At 55.3% G+C, this 12,230-nt stretch overlaps 2 protein-coding genes across 8 annotated transcripts in view; one reads left to right on the top strand and one right to left on the bottom strand.

Annotated features, from left to right (window-relative positions):
- Nucleotides 1-1,891, bottom strand: part of TRAPPC12 (trafficking protein particle complex subunit 12) — a 65,896-nt gene extending 64,005 nt beyond the window's left edge. The window contains exon 1 of one of the 3 annotated variants that reach the window (XM_082746337.1): nt 1,723-1,891. In XM_082746337.1, coding sequence (XP_082602463.1) covers nt 1,723-1,887 — 165 coding nt within the window. In that variant the 5' untranslated portion in view covers nt 1,888-1,891. The remainder of the gene's footprint in view (nt 1-1,722) is intronic. The other 2 variants (XM_082746338.1, XM_082746339.1) reach the window with 2 other exon arrangements.
- Nucleotides 1,892-4,972: 3,081 nt separating this feature from the next.
- EIPR1 (EARP complex and GARP complex interacting protein 1) overlaps nt 4,973-12,230 on the top strand; it is a 123,319-nt gene continuing 116,061 nt past the window's right edge. For 3 of the 5 annotated variants that reach the window (XM_082745482.1, XM_082745479.1, XM_082745480.1), the window contains exon 1: nt 4,973-5,165. In XM_082745482.1, coding sequence (XP_082601608.1) covers nt 5,124-5,165 — 42 coding nt within the window. In that variant the 5' untranslated portion in view covers nt 4,973-5,123. The remainder of the gene's footprint in view (nt 5,166-12,230) is intronic. The other 2 variants (XM_082745481.1, XM_082745483.1) reach the window with 2 other exon arrangements.

Genomic DNA, 12,230 nt, shown 5'->3' with positions numbered 1-12,230 from the left:
AACCATCTACTGATCGACTGATCGTGGTAAAAGGTATGTAACATAACCACCTTAATCATTTACCACCTTATCCATTTCTGAGTTCACAACAAAGTGGTATTTATACATTCCTGTCACTGTGCAACCATCACACCCATCTCCAGAACTCTTATTTTATTTTTTAAGATTTCATCTATTTGACAGCGATCACAAGGAGGCAGAGGCAGGCAGAGAGAGAGGAGGAAGCAGGCTCCCCGTGGGACAGAGAGCCTGATGCGGGGCTCCATCCCAAGACCCTGGAATCATGACCAGAGCCGAAGGCAGAGGCTTAACCCATTGGGACACCCAGGTGCCTCTCACTGTAAACTTCTTGAAGCCAAAGATCATTTATATCATTTATATATTTTTTACGATTTTTATTTTCCTGAGAAGAGAGAGACGGGGCAGAGGTGGGGGGGAGGGGCTGAGGGAGAGGGACAAGCAGACCCCCTGCTGGGCAGGGAGCCTGACATCCAGCTCGATCCCAAGAGCCCGATCCTGACCTCAGTCGAAGGCAGAGGCTTACCCGAGCCACCCAGGCGCCCCACCTTACGGTATTTTTAAAGGACTAACTTTTCAGCGATTATTTGAAATGAAGTGTCATTAGGGACAGCCCAGGAACAACAGGGAGAATCGCAGTAGCTCAGGTTCCCTTTCCGGACGGGACGCTGGACTCGCAAGTCCCTCCCCAGGCCGCGGAAACGTAAACCCTCTTTCCGCGAACACCGATGCCGCGGAGCGCGAGTCCGACTCCCGCACGGTCCCGCAGCCCCGGCGGAGGGCGGACCGCACAGTCCCGCAGCCCCGGCGGAGGGCGGACCGCACAGTCCCGCCGCCCCCGTGAAGGACCCGCCCGGTCGGGCATTCCCCGCGCACCGTCTTCCCACGCGCAGGGCCGCTCACCGCGCCGAGCAAACCCGACGGCCTGGCACAGGCGTCTGTCCCTGCCGGACGCCGGGCCACCTGACTCCGGTTTCTGCCGTGCCCCCGGCAGGCCGCGGGTCAGCCCCGAAGAACTGCTAAGCCGCAGCCTCACGGCTCGGCGACGCTGCAGAGTGACCGCGCCGCAGTCCGCACACCGCGCTCCCGGGCGTAAACCGGACCCGGGCGCGGGACCCCCGCACGCGGCCCCGAGCGGCCGAACCGCCCTGCGGGCCGCCCCCGCCCCCCCGCAGCGGGCCGGGCTCACGGTCTGTCCGGCCGCTCCGCGTCCAGCTCGCGCCAGCGTCCGGGAAGACCCGAGGCGGCGGGAACGGGAGGCCGCGTCCCGCCGGGGGAACCGGCCGCGCCCGGGCGTCCCGGGAAGCAAGCGCTCTCCGTGCCCGCGGCGCACGCACTCGGCCGCTCCGGCCCGCCCGCCCGCGGCTCCGGGGGGACCGACGCGCAGCGACAGCGGCGCCGCCGCACGTCCCCCCGCACCGCGTTCGGTCGGCAGGTCCGCGCGTCCACGGAGAGCCGACGGCGGACTCCGGCGCCTCCCCGGCCACGCGCTCCCCGAGGGCCGCAGCCGGGGCCTGCAGGACACCCCCAGGACGAGGCGTCACCGAGCTGCGCCCCGCGGAGGAGCCCCCAGGGCGGGCACGGGGAGAGGAGACCCTCCGGCCCCGCAGCAGCGGCGGCGAGCGGACGGGCCGCCGACGGGGGCTTTCCCGAGCGGTCGGGACGACCCGACCCCCTCCCCACATTCCCGGCCCTGAGTCTCACCTGCCACCTGCCCCGGGGACTGCGGAGGCGCTCAGCTGCCGCGGCGACCGGACGCTGGGCAGAAGGCGGACGCAGACCGGAAGTAGGGACTGGACCGTGTCCGTCCTGCGGCCTCTGCGCCTGCGCGCGCTCTCCGAGCCGCTTCCGCGGCCTGCGCATGAGCATGCGCAGTGCAGGGACGGCCGCCCAGCAGATTTCCGTTTCCTGCTGCGGTGGGCAGGACCTTGCACCGGGCCTTGCGGGGGGCGGGGAATGGGCGGGGCCAGTTGCGTCATCCCTGGGGGTGGGGAGGGAAATTAGTTTGACGCTCAGACTACTGGGAAGTAGTGGAAGGGCGGGTGGGAGAGAGAAGGCTGGGCCTTTTCATTTTATTCTTTTTATTCCTGGCCAGCGCACCCAGGAAATACTTATTTGTAGAATTTTTTCTTTATGCTTATCCGTATTTTCTACTTTTCCTGCTGTGTATCCGGACGACCTGTGTAACAGCATGAATGATAAAGATGGCAGTGATGGTATCAGTCATACGTGGGCACATTTAATCCGGCCGTGCGAGAGAGCTTTCTCTTAGCTCCACAGCGGAGTCTCGGGCGATCAGACACAGCGATCTGGGCCGCTGCAATCACGGAGGGCTCCTTATTTGTTTGAGGGATATCTGTTGAGTATTAACTGTACCTGGCAGAGCACTAGGCACTAGGATACAGCGGAGAAAAGCCATTTCTATTTTCTTTTCATACGTGATTACATTTTTTATTTTTGACAATATAGTACCTATTCAATACATACAATGTAATGTCTTGACACGTGTGCATTGTGAAATGAGAACCAAACCGATCAAGTTAACACATCCATCACCCCAATGTTACTTTTTTTGTGGATGTGTGATGAAAACACTTGAGATGTACTCTCAAAAGTCTCAAGTATAGAGTATCTTATTATTAACTGTAATCATCGTTCTGTACATCAGGTCTCCAGAACTTATTTGCCTTATAATTGGAAAGTTGTATCCTTTGATCACTCGCTGCTTTCCCCTTACCACTAAGCCTCTGGTAAACACCACTCTACTCCTACAATGAGTTCAAAGGCTGCTTTTTTTCCCCCTCCATATTTCAAATGTAGGTGTGTACTCATGCAGTATTTGTCTTTCTGTGTTTGGCTTATTTCATTTACCAGAATGTCCTCCAGATTCATCCATGTTTAGCAAATGATAGTGATGAAGTTCTAGAACCTAGGTGAGGTTCAGAGCTGACGGCTAAGAAAGAATTCTTAAGACATCTTTGGTGCAAAAAAGGTGGTTTATTAGAGCATGGGGACAGGACCCGTGGGCAGACGGAGATGCTTCACTGGGCATGTGAGGAGTGGCTGGTTATATACACAGGAGTTGGGTAGGTGAGGACAAAGGGGTGTTCAGAAGGGCTATTGGGGTAAAGAAGACTGTCAGGATATTGAAGGCCTGGTTACTATCAAACCAAGGCCACTTTCCCTCTAATGAGGCACTAACATAAAGGCAATTGGGAGTCTCCTGGTGGAATGTTACATTCCTGCTATCAAGCGTCCTTGTTAGTGAGATTTGGGTTTGGAAGAAATTTATTTACTTTTCCTTCTACCACAGCCTCCTTCAGTTTTTATGGAGGGGAGGGCAACATTAGGGCTTGAGGAAATGAGTTATGTGCCTTTGGAAATTGGGGTATTGATAGGGTAACTTCTTTGTTGTACACCTCAAGGACATTTGTAAGCCAAGGAAGACTCCTGCCTTGTAGGATTGTGATCTCTGCAAGTTAACTATTTGTTTTCCTTCTAGGGCAGTCAGGGGTGCCTGAGGAATGTGACACATATTACTGAGGGGAGCGGGTGGAGAGGGGGTGCAAGGTGCCAGCTTTGCTTTGTTTTCAGCCAGCCTTCTGCTCCCTCATCAATAGGATTTCATTTTTAAGGCTAAATAACATTCCACTGTGCGTGTGTGCGTTGCGGGGGCCGCCCGTGTGTGCCACATTTCATCCATTCATCTGTCTATGGACAATTATTGTTTCTTTGTCTTGGTTGCTGCGACTAAGGATGCAGTGAACATCAGAGCACAGATGTCTCTTTGACGTGGTGATTTTATCTCCTTTGACTCCCGGAACTTGGAATGATGGAACGTATGGTAGTTCCATTTCTAACTCTTTGAGGAACCTCCATCCTGTTTTCCACAGTGGCTGTATCAGTTTACATGCCTACTGACAGCATGTAGAAGGTTCCCTTTTCTCTGCTTCCTGCCAACACTTGCCATCTTTTCACTTTTTGGTACTAGTGGTCCTTACAGATGTGAGGTGACAGCTCAGTGTGGTTTTGGTTTGTATTTCCCTGTTGATCAGAGATGTTGGGCACCCTTTCATACACCTGTTCCAAACCTTGCCATTTGCCGTGAAGATGGAAGTTAAATAGTGGGAGAGGTGTGTGGTCCCGGAAAGCAGAGGAACCCAGCTTAGTGAAGGGGGTTCTCCTACGGCATTTTGGGATTCCGTGCAGTTTCCCTTCTGTCTGTTGAGGACATGGTCAAGGCAGGCGTAGTCAAGGAATGCTGTCTAAGCAGTGTCCTCCAGGACCATCTCTGGACATCCCCAGGGAACCCAGGGTCTTCTCAGCAGGTTCCTATTCAGAGTCAAATGCCGGTCAGATGTTGCCAGCGGTGCAGGTCACTCCCTGGCGCAGGACTGGCACTGCTTATCCCCCCCGGGAGGGGGTGCTGCCTGCGGCCTGAGTGAGCGCGGCCACCGACAGGGATCCTAGGCAGTGCCCTGGTGAGTCCACAGACCAGGCACACGTCCCAGCTGCCCACTTACTACCTCGGTGCCGTCCACTGTCCGTTTTGCAGCCGCTCATCTCTAAGATGGAAGAATGCTACCTTAGGCGCAGGGTTAGAGCCAAGAACTTCAAGGCAGGGCCTGTGAAGCGTCTGTCCCTGCGCCCTGCTGGGCACGAATGCTAACAACCCCCGGCAGGGCCAGGTGAGCGATTCCGTCCGGGAGAACCGAGCAGGGAGGGCTCCGAGCGGGGGACGTCTGCGGGACGCCCGCCCACCACCCCAGCCAGTCCGTGGCCTACCGACCGACCCCTCCTCCGCCCCCGGAGATCAGGCTCCGGCCCAGGCTCCTCCCCGCCGGTCCGCCTCCTGCGGCCAGAGGGTTTGAGAACCCGTTTGGAGTCAAGTGAGCATGCGCAAGAGCCTCGAGCCGTTTCCATTGGCAGCCGGAGAGGAGCGTGTTGATGACGCACCAGGAAAATACAGGAAGTAAGGCCTACGGGAGCCGAGGTGGGCCCAGAAGGCCTGCAGTTGGGGCCTCCGGGGAGGGAGGGAATGAATGGGCGCTGAGCCCGAGGCGCGCGGGTTCGGAGCACAGGCCTGACGCGGTGAGCGGCCCAGCATGGAGGACGACGCTCCGGTCATCTATGGGCTGGAGTTCCAGGTGCGTCCAGGGGAGCCCCCGGGCCGCGCTGTTTGCGGAGCGCGGCTGGCGCGGCCCGGCCCCCTTGTGCGGCTGAGGGCCGGGGGGCTGCGGGGAGCGCCTTCAACGGGCTCGGTTGTCCGGGAAGGCCCAGGGTCCTGCGGGCCGCAGCGAGGGCGCAGCGCCGGGGCCCACGGCCGCCGCGGGCGGTTCCCTGCGGCGCGCAGCTCTGGTTGGGGGGGGCGGGGCCGAGGGCGGCGGGGGCGCTGCGCCCGGGACCCCCTGACCCCGAGCTCTGCGCGGCCGCTCCGCGTCACGCGGGGTCCCCCGGGAGCGGCGAGGCGGTGCGCGGGCGGCTGAGCGGGACAGCAGGGACGTGTGCGGGGAGCGTGCACAAGGGAGCGGCCGGGGTCGGCGGAGCCGGGGGGCAGCGAGGTCGCCCCGCGCCGGCCCGACGGAGCCCTGCGTCGGCGTCACCTCGGCCGATGGCTTGGGGAACCGTCAGGCACTCAGGGACAGATCCGGAGACAAAAGCCAGTTCACTGCCCTACGAGGTACTCGGTAACGTGATCGTGTGCCCCGATTGTGCGTTAACCGTGTGAATCACGGGGCCTGGGTGGTTCGGTCCGGGAAGCGTCCGCCTTCCGCTCGGCCCCGCCGCGGGGTCCTGCGGTGCAGCCCCTGCCTGGGGCTCCCTGCTCGGCGGGATCCGTTCCTCCCTCCGCCCCTTTGCACCGCTCATGCTCGCTCTCTCCTCAAATGAGTAAATAAGCGTCTTAAAAAAAAAAAAAAAGACAAAACTAAGAAATATAAATGCTCGTTGGTGTCGAGAAGCGTACAGTGAGAGCAGCAGTGGTGTTCGTTTCTAAAAGCCTGGGCACCACCATAGCCGCTCACGTTTAAATCCGGGCTCCAGGGGCGTCTGGAGGGCTCACTTGGTGGAGTGTCCCACTCTTGATTTCCACTCAGGTCATGACCTCGGGGTCCTGGGATCCAGCCCTGCCTGGGGCTCCCACTCAGCGGGGAATCTGCTGGAGACTCTCTCTCTCTCAATCTCCCTTTCCCTCTTCCCTTGCCCTGCTCGCTTGTGAGCTCTGTCTCATAAATCAATAAATACAATCTTTAAATCCCGTCTCCAACACTTACCTTGTAACCCTGGGTTCCTTTCCTTGCCAGTAAAATGGGAAAATGAGCTTGGATCCCCTGTGGCTGTTAGGAAGATTAAATGAGTTAATACGTTTAATTCAAGCACTTAGAACATTGCGTGGCATATAATACACACTCAGGAAATGTTCTAATTATTATCATAAGAAAAAATTCTTACAGATAAATCCATACAAGGCAGTATCAAAGTGTCCTATGAGGAAGGAGCTGTGTTTAGCTTTTGGCCGCAGGCTCAGTCACCCAAGACTGCCTTAACTAGCAGCTTCTTCTTCTTCTTCTTTTTTTTTAAGATTTTATTTATTTGACAGACAGAGATCACAAGTAGGCAGAGAGGCAGACAGAGAGAGAGGAGGAAGCAGGCTCCCCGCTGAGCAGAGAGCCCGATGCGGGGCTCGATCCCAGGACCCTGGGATCATGACCTGAGCCGAAGACGGAGGCTTTACCCCACTGAGCCGCCCAGGCGCCCCTTAACTAGCAGCTTCTGAGAGCAATCCTGTGTGCTGCTGAAGACTGCCTGGACTTCACGTCTCTCGCAGTCCTACTTAGAGATGCTCTTCTGTGGGCCACGCCCACCTAGCCAGCAAGTGATAAACTTGGGATTCTAACCTAGAGAGGCTTTAAACCTAAGCCAACTTCAAAGCCGCTTAACTACAAAGTTGCACTGCTTTCCCCTGGAAAAGGTGCACGTGTGGCCACATGTGGAGGGAGCCTGTGGGGAGATTGAGGGTCCCTGACCTCGTACTTCCTAAAGTGTGCATCTGATTCCAGTGTCCCTAATCACTTCTTTAGCTCCTTAAGAAATGGCCTGAATAACAGAGGATTTGATCTTCAGTGTTGGATCTTTGAGATAACAAATGTTATTGCCTGGGATTAGTATCAAGGAGTGGATCCTTGCCTTGGGCATCAAATGTTTTATCTGAATTTCTCCTTTATCTTAAAAGAAGTAGCAGATTTTTATTCTTCTTTACTTTGGACAGTATGTGGGCCATGAAATTCTCGAATCTGCAGAATCCATACTAGAGTAAACATAAAAAGAACTGGAAGTCACAGTGGAGGTTTTTGGTTGTCGGTGACATTCAAATCACTGTGGAGAGCACTTTACTTCAAAAGGTAGGGCTCAGGAGGTTCCTGGGTGGCTCAGTCAGGGAAGCGCCTGCTTTTGGCTCAGGTCATTGTCTCAGAGTCCAGGGATCCAGACCCACACGGGCTCCCTGTGCAGCAGGGAGCTGCTTCTCCCCCTTCTTCTGCCTGCTGCTCCCCCTGCTTGTGTGTGTGCCCATGCTTTCTCTGTCTTAAATAAAATCTTTAAAAACAATAAAAGATGATGAGGATCTGATTGTTGACCAATGATTGAGGTAATGGGGCTCAAGGATAAAATAAGTTCCTTCTATGTCAATAAAGTCAGAAGAGCACCATACAGGGGTCATTAAAATAAAAATGCAGGGCATGTTTGTGTATGGAACATTATGATGTGTGATTGACATCTTTTACTCGTAGAAAGCAACTTTTGATGTGTGTTTATGATTTTATTTTATTTTTTATTTTATTTATTTATTTGAGAGACAGTGAGAGAGAGAGAATGAGAGAGGAGAAGGTCAGAGAGAGAAGCAGGCTCCTCATGGAGGTGGGAGCCTGATACGGGACTCAATCCTGGTACTCCGGGATCATGACCTGAGCCGAAGGCAGTTACTTAGCCAAGCGAGCCACCGAAGTGCCCCTAGTTCTTTTCATTTTTGTGCATTGAAAATTAAAAAGAAAATCCAAGTAATTCTTACTGTCTTTTAAGGAGTCAGAATGCTGGAAATCTGATTAAGATCTGCAGGATCTTACCTGCATCTTATCTGATTGCCTGTCATTAACGTTTTCCATCTTACCCGATTTCCTGACAACTGCATTCAACTTAGAATTGTTTCTTCTCTTTACCATTCATTCATAAAGATTTTATTTTTTTTAAAATATATTTGTCACAGAGAGGGAGAGCACAAGCAGGGGGAGCAGCAGCCAGGGGGAGAAGCAGGCTTCCCACTGAGCAGGGAGCCCAATGTGGGACTCAGTCCCAGGACGCGGGGATCATGACCTGAGCTGAAGGTGGATACTTAAATGACTGAGCCACCTAGGCACCCGGAATTTTAAGTTTGATGCCTTATTTTTGTATATGCATGCCCCGACTTTCCTAGTTAATGGTGCGCTTGCTGGCCATGTGCTGGTACCCTTGCATGTTCTCTGCTGGGTGTCCCACTTCCCTGTCTTGCGTCCTTTTGTCCTGTGTTTCTCTTACTAGTCTAGACGATCCTGGCCCGACATGCTGTCCCTGTCGTACTTGCTTTGCGAGATAATGACCAGAGTCTATTTACAATAACAAGACAAGGAATATACCATCGTGTCCACGCCAGAGTTTACGGCTTTTTCCTGAAAGGGAGGAGAGTCATTTTACAGGATGTCCAGTAACCGTGGTCAGATGGTCACCGGACTGACTGCTCCCAGACTAGGCACAGAGACCACACAGTTTAACAGTGACACATTTTAGCACAAAGCCATCTTACAGTTACATTTTATGGATTTGTGTATTTGATTATTGTGTGCGTTATGCTAATTATGATCGTGATTTTTGTTATGGGTGTTTCTCCAGCATGGTCTGAATTTGAAATAGTGCGAATGAGATTTCTGATATCTTGCACACACTCTCAGTGTCCTGAGCAGGAGAAATCAGCCTTCCCAGGCTGAGTTTGATCTGTAATTCTTAGTTAACAGAACCGTAGTTCTTTATGACTATTCAAAAGTCTCTACAAACAAGATTATTTCTCTCCTGCACACTTATTTCTTTGAAACTTTGTGCATTAAGAAGACCTTCTTGGGGTGCGTGGGTGGCTCGGTTGTGTGTCTGGCTCTTGGTTTCAGCTCAGGTCATGATCTCAGGGTCATGGGATAGGGCCCCGCGTCGGACTTTGCGCTAAACTGAGTCTGCTTGAGATTCCCTCTTTCTGCCCCTTTCTCTGTCTCAAATAAATAAATAAATCTTTTAAAAAAGGAAAAGACGACCTTCTGTGGTTGCAAGGGCCACCAGTCCTCCAGCAGACTTGCCGAGTGACCATCGCATCCCACTGAAGTGGCTTGACCGTGTCTGCCTTGCCCATTCCTGAGCCTCGGGTGCTCTCCCAACACTGGCTTTTGGATCTGTGGTCACCAGCTCTTCTGATTGCTTCCTTTCTTTTGAGGTTAGGTTTGGTCATTCGTGCTTTCCTAGGAAATGCATTCATTTATTCTGTCGACCAGTACTTCTGGTCTGTGGTGTACCAGACATTACTGTGTGCCCTGGGACGTGGCGGGAGGGAAGCAAACAGCCCAGCAGCCCTCCCTCCTGGAGGCCCCAGTGCAGAGCGGAAGCCAGGCGAGCAGCCTTCGGTGTTCTTCCAAGACTCCTCAGTCGCTGGCCTACTTTATTTGATGTCATTCTGTTTTCGTAACGTGAGCATCGAGACCGTGAATCTCCTTCTGAGCACTGACTTCTCAATTTTACTGTTTTCTGGGTATTGTACGGTTCTGCACTTGATGTCCTTTGTCACCTGAAACTTTCTGGGGTCTTTCTCAGCCCCGCCCGCATCATCTGCTGTGAGTGGGGGTCCGTCCGAGTGTCCTTCCTGTGGTGGCTCTATGCTTCCCTCGGTGAGCTCCGTGAGCCCAGACCTCAGCTGAGGTCGTCGTGCCTTGTCTTCTCCAAGCTGTGCCTTGGTTTCCCCCGTGTACTTTTCTCTTCCGTTTTTCCTCTGTCACTGTTGGAGAAGGACTGCTCTGTTGGGTCGTACAGGCCTGGCTGCGTGTACAGCATGTACACACAGTGTGTACATGTGTAGTGTGTACAGAGAGCTTTGGCTCTCCTGTGGCAGCATGTGGTCGGCGTGTGTGTGTCTTCTGAGGGCTTTTCCGGCCGCTCTGCCTCGCTGTCCTTCCTGGTGGTGCCCTTGCAGGGCTCCTGGGCTCCTCTGATCCTGGTCTCTTGTGGGCGAGCCTTTCTGTCCAGCTGCTGTGGGCTTTGTGCGCGGGTTCGGACCTGGCCCCGGCTGGCGGGAACTGCCGCGGCCTGGGTCTGGTTTGTGAGGGAGTCGGCGGCTCTCATTCGTCCCCCGGCAGAGATGACGGCCCAGTCCGGCTGCCCACGGTGCAGCACCCCCTCCACTCTGGGTGACCAGAGTGCTTCCAGACGGGATGCCTGGCCTGCCCGGCCTGCTCTGACTCTTGCCACCAGCCGTGCCCCTGTGCGGCCGTCCCATGCCCACGGGGCTGCCATCTCTGCGGGGCAGGAGGGGGATGCTGCCGAGGCCCTCCTCAGCCTCCCCCGGCTCTGACCTCTGCCTTCGAGTCTTTCCTTCACGGTGTGTGTTTGGATTATAGATGTTTCTGGCTTCATTGAAGACGGTCTCTGTCTCCGCTTTCACTTTCCCTCTTGCTTTTGTGTCGTGCTCGTGTTTTTCGATCTGTGGTCACTAGCTGTTCTATTCCCTAGAGTTTGGAAGAGCAAAATTTAGACTTCAGCCTACTGCTCAGAAACGTGAGGTCCCGATTTGACTTGATGAGGTCGGAAGGTGGAGGGCGAGCTGGAGTGAAAATCCTCACGTCAGGCAGGTTGGTTACGTGGTTGTGGAAATGCCGTTCAAGCAGCGTAGCAGGGAGGGGTGGTGGCGCGGCTGGAGAGGAGCTGGGGAGGGCGCGATGCAGGGTTAGGGGATCCTATGTGGTCCGCCTGGTAGGCAGGGGTGGGAGGGGTCGGGCTGGTAGCCAGAAGGGCAGGCAGGCCTGGGGAGGGGCCTCAGGCCAGTGCAGTGAGGCCTAGGGAGTGAGCCTCCCGGCTGGCCAAGGACCTGATTACTGATTAGTGGGCGTGGCCACTGGCCTGGTTACAGTGATGATGCCTGTGGGAGGGGGATTTGCTTGGAGGGAAGTGCGGCCCAGGGAGAGTCAGGATGGAGCCCGGACACAAAGCCACAGTGTGAGCAAGGGGAACCCCTGGTCATGGACGGGGTCCTCAGGGGCCAGAGGACAGAGGGGTCCCTCGTCAGGGGTGCCTGAGGCTGTGGGGCCGGGGCTGCAGGGAAAGCAGCGCTGCGGGGTGGCTGCAGGGAGGCCAGGTCAGCAGAAGGGGAGGAACTGCTCAGGGTCGGGGAAGGCTCCCCTGTCTACGCCGCCATTAAGCATGGCAGTGAATGGAAGAATGGAGGTCGGCAGCAGCTTGAGAAGCAAAGGAGTCAAGGTAAGACATTTTCAAAGGACGAGGGTGTGTGTGTGACTTGATTTTCCCAGTTAGGGGAAGAAATCAGAGTAGAAAAGAGGGACAGAGGAGAGGGCTGCCCAGTGTTGCTGCACACGGGCAGCGGGGCTCCCCTTCCCTGGGCAGGAGGGCGGGTGGCGACCTCTGCAGGAGGCCAGCTGATGCCTTCTGTGTCGCTGCTCCAGTGTGAGGCCAGTTTTCCGCTGTACGACGGGGCTGGGTTGCACTAGGGGCTCCAGAGGGGCAGGCAGGGCAGAGCAGAGTGGGCGAGGGACAGGTGGCAGCCCCTTGGTGGGGCTGAAAGGTCAGCCTTGGCACGCACACGAGTGAGGGTGTCAGTGAATGTACCAGTGATCATGTGTGGTGTGGCCCCTTCGTCCCCAGGAGCAGTGCTGTTGCCCCAGTTTTCCGTGAGCAGCTCAAGAGTTTTGGTGCTTCTCTGCCACACTCTGGACCTCTGCGGTCTGGGGGTGCGAGATGGGGCGGAGAAGTAGGTGTTTACTTAGTATAGAGTGAAGAAGTGGGGCTCTGCCTCCTTTTCGCTCTTTCTTTCTGTTTGCGAAGTGGAAGTGATCTGCCGCGCGCTGAGGAGGTGCTGCTGTTTGAGGAAGGTCGCAGGGTGGTCGCCAGCTTCCTGCTTGGTCTTCCTAGCGGGGGGA

This window comes from Mustela nivalis (genome assembly GCF_964662115.1).
Source record: "Mustela nivalis genome assembly, chromosome: 8".
Lineage (NCBI taxonomy): Eukaryota > Metazoa > Chordata > Mammalia > Carnivora > Mustelidae > Mustela > Mustela nivalis.
Note: the sequence above shows the minus strand (reverse complement) of the source record. Positions and strands in the feature narration are given on the sequence as shown.